This window comes from Dermacentor andersoni, chromosome 9 (assembly GCF_023375885.2).
Source record: "Dermacentor andersoni chromosome 9, qqDerAnde1_hic_scaffold, whole genome shotgun sequence".
Taxonomy (NCBI): Eukaryota; Metazoa; Arthropoda; class Arachnida; order Ixodida; family Ixodidae; genus Dermacentor; species Dermacentor andersoni.
The window spans coordinates 74,844,635-74,856,888 of NC_092822.1; the positions used below are offsets into that span (position 1 = coordinate 74,844,635).

General features: G+C 43.6%; 1 protein-coding gene across 1 annotated transcript; it reads left to right on the plus strand.

The window, feature by feature from the left end:
* The first annotated feature begins 1,895 nt into the window (after nucleotides 1–1,895).
* On the plus strand, nucleotides 1,896–10,617 carry LOC126528277 (acyl-coenzyme A thioesterase 13-like). Its single transcript, XM_050176171.3, has 3 exons — nucleotides 1,896–2,152; nucleotides 3,620–3,807; nucleotides 6,725–10,617. Exons 1-3 carry the CDS (start codon nucleotides 2,084–2,086, stop codon nucleotides 6,885–6,887), a joined length of 420 nt encoding a protein of 139 aa, XP_050032128.1. The 5' UTR covers nucleotides 1,896–2,083; the 3' UTR covers nucleotides 6,888–10,617.
* The last annotated feature ends 1,637 nt before the right edge of the window (nucleotides 10,618–12,254 follow it).

The following is a 12,254-nucleotide window of genomic DNA, read 5'->3' on the forward strand; positions in this document are numbered from 1 at the left end:
ATAATCGTCATCTGCCTAGCTTGCGTTTCCTTTCTTGAAAACTCGGCGCTCGCTACTTTCCTGTCGAGAATGCTGCGTCACACTGATAACGCGCGTGCCGTTCGTGACTGGGAAGTACTGGGCTCGCTGCGTTAAAGAAAGGAAACGCGGGCAAGACAGATGACGATTATTGTTGTGGGACAAGATACGCCCCAAAGGGTGTAAATTTTTCTAAGAGTGTATATACTGTCTGGCCGGACTCCCGTTTTTGTTTCTTCTGTGTTAAGGGCCCGGGATCTTCCGCTGACATCTGAATTAATGAAGACGAATGTGATTAGGCACATGGTTGTCAGGTTAAGCGTTTTGTTGAAGCGTTGTTATTGACCAAACTGCACGGTTACCTATGCAGTAATTTTGTGTCCACCGCAATCGATACGATTCCTGGCTTGAATAAGCGCACCGTTTGCACCTAACACTAATTAAATTAGAACAATAACCAGATGAAACAGCAGTATAACTTACAGTGCAGCAATTTTATGTTCTACCGACTTGCACAAAAAACTGTTACTCGTTAAAAAAAATTTTCTTACCTCCAGTTCGTTGCTTTCTGCGTCCTGTCTTGAAATACGTGAGCAAAAAATCCCGCTCCCGGTCCCACAAAGATTGGCCGTGACAGGCTTTAACGAGACCGGTGTCCTCATTGAGTCTCTGAGAGACAGAACTTTCATCGGGTCACATTTTACAGCGATCCAGTGCTTCGTGGCATCTGTGTCCAAACACTCGGAGCTTGAGAAGCGAAGCTGCATAACTAGCACCATCTCTTGACAACGCGCCGACGAAGCAACACAGCGAAGCTTGAACACCGTAGCGAAGCTGTATATTCGCTCCGCCGTGGTTGAGTGGCTATGGTGTTGGGCCGCTGAGCCCACGATCGCGGAATCAAATCCTGGCCTCGGCGGCTGCATGTCGAAGGGGACGAAAACACCCGAGTACTTCGGTTTAGGTTAAACAACCCCAGGTGGTCCAAATTATTCCGGAGCCTCCCACTAGGTCGTGCATCATAATCAGGACGTGCTTTTGGCACCTAAAACCCCATATTTTTTTTGCCATTATAGCATACATATGTATGTATGTATGTATGTATGTATGTATGTATGTATGTACACGGCCGCTCGATGCGAACCTTGTGCTTTTGGATCGAGCGGCCGTGGTATGTATGTATGTATGTATGTATGTATGTATGTATGTGCGGTGTGAAGCGCTGTCCAGCTGTGCACCGTTCCATGCGCATCTGCGTGGCCTCTGAGACTGCGGTACACGACAGCCATGGAGACCACGGCACACTTTCCTCTTTCGAGGTACTGGATCATGCTGTCTAAAAAGGGTTCAAGAAAATATCATCTTTTCATTTTCTCTTTTGCAACAGTGTTGTGCTTCATAATCTCGAAGGCCATGCTTCTGGCCTTAGCCCCCTATGGGTTGGTTAGTGGTGTTTAAACCCAGAATGGCGCCCTTTAGATTTAAAGCGCGGATTTTAAAGGAAACGATTTAACTGGTTGAATGCGACGGAGGCACTTTTTTGGAGCCGAGAACACGTCATAGATTTGCACAAGTTTAAATACGCGCAAAGCGACAGCTCCCTCAAATGTACAAAAACCGAGCTCGAAGGTTATGCTCTTACGCACTGCGTGCATAAACGAGACAATATGGCTGGGATTTTTTTTGAACACCTGTTAATGGAATGTGTGCCCTATATATAATGTGAGCGCATTGCTTTCCCTATAGAATTAGTACATGGCTTTCCCAGCAATGAATTCCGGTGAACCAAACTATAGCCCAGCCTTCGAGATTTGCGTTTATTTACGGAAACCTCGATAGACAGAGAGAGCGGGAAGCCTTATCGGAAGCTGGCCGGAAGCTCAGGATCTATGGAGCGATGATTGGAGCAGCTCCAGGCCGGCAACGCAACGTGACGTGAAACGCGTGGTGGTCTCTTTTTGGTGTGACAACAGCCTGTGACAGCCTTCAACAGGCAAACCGATGCTTAGTGCTTTTTGTCGAAGATTGGTTTACTTACGTTTCACAACAGACTTATGTGAAGAACATGCAGCGTGCAATTAACGCGATCGCAAGCTTCAAAGACTTGCCTTACTGTCAGTCATTTATACACAAGGTGGGTGCTGTGTTATTTGTATACCGAGACACGTTATGATTGATCGGAAAAGTTGGTGCTGTAGACGGGACGGATAAAAGCAGACACGCGTGCCCAGCCCTTATATCTGCATAGGATACGGATAAAGTCTGCTCGTATCCGTCCGCTGCTATGTTACCTCTTACGAAGCCGCGCTAACCGACCCAACTAAGCTATTTGCCGAACTATTATGATAATTTGACGTTGAGTCGTTAAAAGTTAGCAAATGGACGAACATGCGAACACTTCACACGTCACGTGGAGATTCCTTCCTCTCCATTCTATGCCGCTCTGATCATCCACCGTTGACGGCTGTCTGACCCAAACGCGGGCGGTGCGTCGCCCTGACGAACGAGATAGGAAAAGGCACCGCTACACAATCGCGGCACTGTGTATCTTCGCGGACCAAGCGCGCGACGTTGTTGGCGACTTGTGAGGCCACTACACGGCTCAGTTAAAAGCTTACGAATTGCCCCTATCTTCCTGGGGTTCATCACACGATGGTCTACGTGAGTGCTAGAGATGGACCGCGACAAAGAAAAAGTTATGTAGATATAGTGATCCCCCGCAGTGGTTATGTGTCATCACAGCAGGAAACGAAATGTACAAATCCTAGCAACTCGCACAGCGAACCACTGCCAATTCTCCCCCATTCCCCCCCTCACATGGGTACGTGCATGGGTACGTGCCATAAGTTGAAGGTGACAATAACATCGCAGACGCCAGAGCTGCACGTAGGAGCTGTCACCCTCCAGAAGTCATGAGAGCATTTGCTACTGCCTGAAAGCTACAAAACGTGTAACAATATCTCATGCAATTTTGGCACAGTCCAAAAATGCAATCTTGTTGTGAAACTTGAGCAAGAAGAAAGTAACTGTAATCACTAAATCTCGAGTAAATGGAACACTAACAAGACAATAGATTTGTGCTGTATAAGTACCCTTCTGCGATACTAAGAAAATATTCGCTCTTACCACCACAGAAGGCATAAGCTAGAAAAGATGCAATAACGAAAGATGTGTAGTTATGTCACCTTGAAGTTCCTGCACCACTGTGCCATAACATCATGAGTTTCACAGGCATCTGCTCAGGTTTATCTAATCTTTTATTGGTAAATATGGACTAAGTTGTATTTTAAAGAAACCAAGGAAAGAGTTTAGCAAGCTTCATCAGTTTTTACTGCACCAAAACAGCTCTAGATACACCTGTCACCCCACACAAACATTCCAGCACCAGGTTTTGACATGAAATTCATAAGTTGGAAGCATTATTTTTTTTTTCTGATAGCAGTCAACCTCTTACCACAAAATTAAAGAAAAATGGAGTTCCCAATCAATACCTCATCAGTATAAAGTGATTCAGTGTTTTCCATTTAGTGGACAGTTAAGCTTGAACAAATAAAAGCACCGGCTGCTGCTCATTGGCCTTTGCTCTGTTCACATGTCACAGGTAAAGCTGATCTCCTGTGAGCGCCAAGTGGCTCACCTCGAGCTGCAGCTGGAAAAGCCACACTGCAACATGAACAGCACCCTGCACGGTGGCATGGCCACTACCCTGATCGATGTGTATACATGTGCACTTTTAAAAACTGCCTATGAGGAGAATGTGCTGTTCTCCACCACTGAGCTGAAAGCAAGGTGAGTCTCCTGTATGCTGCAGGCTCTGTAAATTACACTGACACACACATTGCTGTGACCACAAACACTTGAATCCTGCCTGCCTGCCTGCCTGCCCTGCCCTGCCCTGCCCAGCCCAGCCCGTCCGTCCGTCCGTCCGTCCGTCCGTCTGTGTGTCTGTCTGTCTGGGGAGACTATAGCTACCTCAGACTATAGCTTCACATCCTACTTGTACAGCATAGTACAGTTCGGGCCACTTATAATATAACCACTAATAGTGCAGGGCCGGATGTAGCTCAGTGGTTTATGACTTCCATTTACCCTCCTAGTCAACTTGGATATATGCTGATACTGCTGGTAGCTAAGCTTTACGAGACCCAAAACCAGTTATAATGTGGCTGCTAGAAAATCCAGCACACAAGCGAGACAGCACGCGTGTTCCAGAATGGGATGCCACAACTCAAAAGAGCGCCAGTGGAGAGGAGAGCAACGAGGTCAATGTGCGGAGGAGGACGCAATAAACGACGAGATGAAGGATGAAAAAAATTATGCATATCCAACGCATTTGTTGGAATCTGTGCGAAGCGAAGCTTTCATCGGGCAGTTTAAAAAAATGCTAGAAATGTGGCCATTTTATTCCTTCGTCTTTGGCATAAAGGAAACTGGTGCACGCATATGCTTTCACTCACCCATGCTACAAAATGTGACATCTTATATTGACTTATATTTCAATATTTGTTCCTATAAATTTTAAATATACAGTCCCCGTCTTAGCTGATTGCCCATTGTGGGTCTTTTCCATAGTAGGAAATCGTGATGATCATCATCACATGGACACACTCTTTTTCCAATCCTTCCTTGAGGATACATGCCATAGTATGGAAGTCATAATCAGCAACATGCGGTGATGATCTCAAAGAGATAGATGGCGTTGTCATAATATGTACTGCCCACTTTTTTGTTATGGGCGATTGTATGGAAATCATTATCAACACGCGGTCATGCTTCTTGGTCGATCCCTTGTACCTCTTGTTGTGGTTCTGTGCCATAGTAGGATATCGTGGTCATCAACATACTGCAATCACCTGAAAGAGCCACTCGGAGGTACAATATGCATTGCGCACTTCTTCGCTGATATCCTATTGTGGGTATACACCGTGGTATGGAAACCATTATCCTCATCAACACATGGCCATCATCTCAAAGGGCTAGTTGCTTGCACCATATGTACAGCCTCTTTGCCAATCCCCCCATTGTGGTGGGTATAGGCCAGTAGTAGGAAACTCTTCATGATGATCATCACGTGGCAACCATCTGAGAGGGCTAGTTGGTGTTGGCATGAGAGAAGTATACGTGCTTTTGTGGTTTAATGGTTAGAGCATCAGGCTGCTGCGCCGGTGGGCTGAAGATCGATTCCCGGCACCAAAAGCACTTTTAAAGTGAGGTTGAATATACTTGGCGAGGACCCGCCCAGCAACCGACTGACTGACAGCCGACCGACCCAGGCCCAACCATACCATAGGATGCTAGAATGCATGATGCCACGGCAGACTGGTGTGGAAAGTCGCCCGTTTCTCGCATCTGTTTCTCTTCTGGCTTACCTAGCTCCTTCTCACAGTAAGAAGCGCCATTTCGCTATTCCAGAAGCACGGTTTACAAACATGGCTCGACTTGCTGTTCCCCTTTATTGCCCATTTAATGTGTACTTAAATTTTGGCACATACTACACAATACCCTTGCATTCAGCCGTCATCAGAAGGTGACCTGTCTCAGACAGGAATCAAACTCGCAAACTTGTGTTCACCAAAGAACTCTACATCCATCGAGTCATCACAGTGTTCCTCTTCCATATAACCAAGAAGTATGCGAGCCCAAGTATTTAATTTTCCCAGATCAGCTGTCATAGCCTTCCCTGCTACTGAGAACATTGACGTGCTCTACTATTTATTCTGGGCAAAAAGGAAACTGCATCTGCAACAGTAGGCATGAACACCTTGTGCTGAGAGCATTATATGGTGGTGTGCCTTCATTTGAATGGTCATAGCCGTTCTGTGGATTACAAACTGGTCTCTGCATACTGCCTTCCTTTGATCATGAGAGGTGACATCGGGGTACCTTGGTCCAAGTGTGTGGCAGAAAAACAGCACAACTTCACAAGGATTAAGCAAGAATAGACAAACAGTGGCGCTTCTTTCAGTCAGTCATCACAACATGCCAAAGTGCTGAAAACAAGTCTTTGTCTCTGGATGGAGTCTGAACTTATGACCCAGTTGTGAGCCATACATTATAACCACTACGCTGCAACAGTCTCGCTAAATGGACAGAACAGTAGTGCCATCTTCCGCAGTTTAACGCACGTGCATCAAGGTCATTAGACAAGCCACATTGCACGTGCCTCACGAATGACTGTATTCTGTTTCATACTTAGCATGCAATGCTTCAGAGGAAGCATCGGTCTTGCAGTATTATTGTTATTTGCTTAGGAATCAACAAAATAAAAACACAGTGTACTGTTTCTTATATACAGCACCGTGCATTTACAAGCACAAACAATCTATGGTGTAATAGACCCACCATAGTAGCTCAGTGGCTATGGCATTGCAGTGCTACGAGCACGAGGTCGTAGGTTAATCGTTCCAGCAGCAGTGGCCAGATTCCCACGAGGACGAAATACAAAAAATGCTTGTGTACCATGCATTGGGTGCACATTAAAGAGACCCAGCTGGCCAAAACGAATCCCGTGCTCTCCACTGCACAATTCACGGTTTCGGCACATAAAATCTCAGAATTTAACCTAATTTGTATTATTGGGTAATGTCAAGAGTGAGAATAGATCACACTGCACCATTTGTACAGTTTTATTTGGACGAATGCATGAGGGTTTACCTGAATTTTTTTTTATTTCTGCCAAATTTTTCTCTCTCTTGTTGTGTTTCAGGTTTCTCCGCCCTGCCAAACTAGGAGACACCATCCTGATGGAGGCACGGATCGTCCGCGCTGGACGTACAGTGGCCTTTGCTGAAATGGACATTCTGGACAAAACCACCCAGAAGATGCTTGTTCAAGGGACACAGACAGCACTAGTTGTTCCTGAGAATTAGCAGTGTCAACAATATTGGTAGAAGACTGAAACTCTTCACAAAGTGTGTTGTTCCATGCTGGTGCCTTATGCATTCCCTGCAGAGTATTGCCATCTTAAGGTTCGTTACAGCGCAACACAAGACAAGGACAAAAGAAGGTATAAAACGACGACACAGCGCCGTGTCGTCGTTTTATACCTTCTTTTGTCCTCATCTTGTGTTGTGCTGTAATGAGCCTTACTATGAATCCCACCAGGGTTGTTAGAGAAGTATGGGAGAGGCCTTTGCCCTGCAGTGGGCGTATGCTGATGATGATGATGAATCCCAACCAACTGGCCCAACTTGCAGTATTGTCATCTACTGGTTAACAAATTTAGGTATAATGTGAAAGTGGAACGGATTGCAGAGAAAGAATGGCTTGGTTGTTAGTTTACTATTGGTTGCGCAATAGAACATCCAAGCTTGTGTGAACAGTACTGTTGCAGCATATCAAGAACGTGGGAAATAATTTCACTTGTGCTAACATATTGTTACATGCTGAAGTCTTAACACGCTACATTTGCAGACAACTTTTCTGATCATGAAGGCAAAGCTTTAGGTGTTTACATTATGCACATATATTGCTGCTCCAAGTAGTTTGACATTTTGGTGCTGCTTTTGGTTTCTCTGATGTCAAGTAACTTGTGTACTTTTACAGAAGCAGCCTCACTTCAATAAATTGAGTGGTGGTTTTAAACCCTTAAACTACTGATGCTGTGGAAAAGGTTACTGCCAGTAGACCTAGTCTGACCAAAGTGGGTAGGTATAGAAATTTAAGTGTGCTCACTGGAAATTAAAAAAAAAGAAGGCATTTTGAAATTGCTGTGCAGGTAGCATAGCATGACATCATATCGTTACTTCATTCACCTGATGTATCATGCCAGAGTTTGCAGTCACATTCATTTGGCCCATCAGGCTGCTTAGACTGTGTAGTATTTGCTTTTTTAAGGCATCTATTTGCAAATGTACATTGAGCGCTGTGTCACCTGAGATTTCTTGTACTTGCAAAGCGATACGGTGTCAGGTTTTGCATTCATGATAATAAAGCACCTTATAACATTTTTAGTGGTTTACTGATACCTAAAAAAAATCTGCTCTCTCATACATAGAGGTACGTAAGCAGCTTTGCATTTTGGAATGTTTTTGATGTTGCCAAATAATTGATAAACACTGCACATAATTTTCTTAGTTTTTTCTATGGCAATTTGTTGCTGCAGTTTGTCAAAAGTCACCGAAGAGAGCCGAGCAGGAGTCCAGCACAGGAAAGTCACCAGATAATGATACTAATGGGATTTTGCTTTCAGAGATGTCTAAAACGTGTTCCAAAACTGCATATTCTAACACTCATAAATGAAAACTATGGAATAAATTCATGATTACTCCCAAATATTACGTGTTTTCAAACTACATGCCTTAGTAAATGCTAACATGTATTCTGTCTCTCAAGTCAGCAAGTGTAAATGAAATCATTGGACTCTTTTCAACAGCAATGTTACTCACATGCTTTTGGTTCCATAACTATTGCCTTCATAGCCAGATAAAAAAAGTGTCTGCAAGTGTAATAAACAACAGAGCTTGTTTACGTGTGCAAGTAACAGCAATCCTCTAGTGATCTTTCACTACTGATGAAAATCTTTGTAATAATACTGGAGAGCTAGCAGGAGTAGTTTATTTCACAGGAGGTTGCTGATAAGCAGCACCTTGCAAGTAGTCCACATTTCATTTGTGACAGAGAGGGTATCCTGTACAGCACCCCCAGTGCCGTCTGAAGTGCAGGAGTGGTATGTTTCCCAAGACTGTTTTGTGCCACCTACTGGAGGAAGCTGGAATGACGCAGTTGCTTCTGTGTATGTGTTAAAAGGTGGACAAGGCATCGGCACTTGTGGTCATAGTCATGCATGTGGTGCAGCACCCCCTTTCTGGTGAGATTGCCTAAAGAATGGGGAGCCACGGTAGCCACCAGGCTGCAAGGCCACAGTGGCAAGAACAGCTGTTTATCAGCACATGTACTGATGAAACAGCACAGGTGCCTTCTCATGTGATAAAAAAACATGAGCTCATGCATTCTGTCATTGGGCAGAGTTAATTAAGGGAAACTGAGACATCAGTTATCAGAAAGGGGGAGCTCCGCATAGCAAGTGGAGGCATCTTGTTCACTTGGCAGCCCGTGCTCAGAAGCAACTATGCCGTTCCAGGTTCCTCCACTAGGCAGTGCCATATATCTCAGAAGTGCACAGCTCCCATGCTCTAGAAAGCCATGATATAGGCTGCCCAAATGTCCTGCCCCGATTCAAGTTTCATTATGTGACCATTACTAAATGAAAAAAAAAAGAAATATATATATATGTATATATAGTCAAACACATCACGCAACACAAGTCAAAAGCCGATAAAAATTAATTAAATTATAGGGTTTTACATGCCAAAACCACAATCTGATATGAGGGACGCCGTAGTGAGGGGCTCTGGAAAATTTTAACCAGCTGGTTTTCTTTAACATGCTCCTAAATATAAGTACACGGGTGTTTTCGCATTTTGCCTCCATCGAAATGCGGCCGCCGTGGCTGGGATTCGATTCCACGACTTTGTGCTTGGCAACCTAACACCGAGTAAAACACCGGGCGGGTAAAAAGTGACAGTAAAGTACTCGTGAACATTACAATGCAAATTTAATCAAGAGTTTGATGGAATGCTGTTTTGTCATGTGAAAGCACAAATAGTAAAGCGGGCTGATATCCAAAATACAAATTAACGTTGTGGGGTCATTACAAATCCCTTATTAAAAATGAGCTGATTATCACAATAGTTGGTCATATGCTTGAGCATTCATCCCAAAGCCCAAGGATGTGTTCTATAAAATTTGTTTGTACTTTCTTAGTGTGCATGTTGGGGTTTTGATAACCAGCTGTTTCAGGCACAGTGTTGCTAAGAAGTTTTCATTTTTCTGTTAGATTGGCTCCTGCTTGACCTTAGTTTCCCACACGTGGCCCATGTTTGAATGTGCTCAGATATGGTATATGATGCCACGTGGCACATGGGAACTACATTATTGTGATGTTTTATTCCCATTGAGAAGTTTGAAAATTGCAGTTATTACAACTATTGTGTTGATGTTAGTATTTGTAAATGTAGATAGGAGGTAGGTCAGAAGACCCTGAAGTGGAAAATTTATGTTCTGTTTGTCCCATTGCACCTGATAAAAATGTTAACTGAGTGTGACTGAAAATAAAATTTGAGTGTTCTACTTATGATCACAGACACATTACAAAATGCAATGTGTTAACGAAATGCTTGCATACTTGGTCACAACCCGAGTATACGGTGATTTAAACACCGCTGCTCAATTCTTGGAGACTTTCTATAAATGCGCATGCAAATACATATGCTCAATCTCATGGTGTCACAGTGGAGTTGAACTTGAATTTTGGTATCTCATGGTAACTGTTTTAGAGTGTGGAGCCACAAGAGGAACGTGCATTGCGGTTTTGTATGTGAAGCTTGTGTTGAACTCTCAGGTTGTCACCAAGTCTAGAAAACATGCCAAGAAATGGTGACATTTATGGAATCTCGTCCAATAACTGCTTCAGTGCAGTCACTCGTGGCATTTTCTTTAGTAAAAAGAACTCCACTAGTCCTGCAATCGAACCTTGTTGGAATATTTACGACTAATAAAAGCACAGAGATATTTTCTTGATGCGGGGAAGCATTCAAATTTTGTGTGGTTCTTTATCTTATTTCTTTATTTGAAGGCAAACCTGTCGTGACACATAGTGTGAAACACCGAATCTCAGCTTACTTGTTGGTGCATTAAAAGGAAGCAAAACAAGAGTTTTGGGACAGGCCGACAAATAGCGAGCCTACCAATGAAAGAAATGACACAGGAGCACCAAGGTCAAGGAAGGATTTTTCAACGTGGTCACTCGGTTGTGTAGCAGTTTTCTCACCCCTTCTGTAGCTGCGATATGCCACCACAGTAAAACTGTTCTTCATGGTCACCACACAGCAGATGTTTGCCTGAGGTGACCATGGAAGTGGTTGATCAGCAGCACCCCTTGTGGCTATGTTTCAATGCTACGACACATTGTTTCATTGTTGAATAAGATTGTGCTTCCTCCCTCAGTGTTTACATCAAGCCCGTGGAATTTGCTTCCCATTTGAACAGTTTCGGTATATGTAACCAATGCTGGCATCTTCTTCAAATGTCCTTACTTGTGTTGTCATGTCTACTAGATCACTTATTCCTTCACTATATGAATAGAAAGGCTTCCCATGTCACCATCTGCCTAGATTACAACACCTGAAGGCACAGAATTACGTACCTGTACTTCAAACGACTAATTCTTTTGTAGGTAGGCTCAGTAGTTGCCAACGCTGCCATAGCCAATCAACAAGCTTTTCAACCATTGCTTAATTCCTAAAGCAGGATTACCTAATTCCCAATTACTAAAGCATCAGGACAAACAATAATTGCTGAAGAGTACTCAACATAAAATCTTAAAGATGCAGAAACGTATTACTTGCCTACGGTTTTCAGCTTCTCTAACCTAGTCCAGACCAAAAAATATATATTGTGATTCTTGGGAGGCATTGGCGTTAGCTGCTGTGATGCCTATGTTGTGCTGTCAAACTGTCGCTCAGTAGAGTTGAACAGGTGTGCAGCTGCAATCACAGAAACTATAATTTTTACTTCATTGTCACCATATAATAGCAGAGCTTCCCATTCTAAATAGCCCCTATGACTATCACACATATACTTACAATACATATTTACAAGTTTTCATGGCTAAATACCTGCTTTATCTGCTTCTTTCTGAATGCAAACTGAGCTACCAGCACACTTTTTAGCTTGCCCTGGAGCTTCTTGGTGCAGTGCGTAGCACCCGTAATAAAAAATGAAGCTGTTACCACAGATTAAGTTGAAGGTGTAAAATATAAGCCACTTGAGAAGATTGTGCAGAAGTTGGCACCATGCTGTTATCTCAGCACAAGCTCTGTGTAATGAGAAGAGATTCACATAATGGCTTGTACATCACTTTTTTAAAATTATAATTGTAATAAAACTGCGCTTAGCAGCTTCGCAATGCAGACTCCATTTTGTTCTATCGCACTTTATTCTCTTTTCTTCCCCTGCCCCTTGCCTTGTTTCAACTTCTGTTTGCGGCCGTCGTAGGATTGTTTCAGTAATAAAGAAGACATGTGCAGATGTATGCCAATCTGAGCATCTGATACAAGGACAGCAAAGCTGTATAAGCGTGTTCTTGCACATTTTGGAACTGCCAGGGGTCTGTTTTCTGGTTGGTATTAGTGACATCTTTCAGGCAAACTTCATTGCCGCACCACCCCATCAGC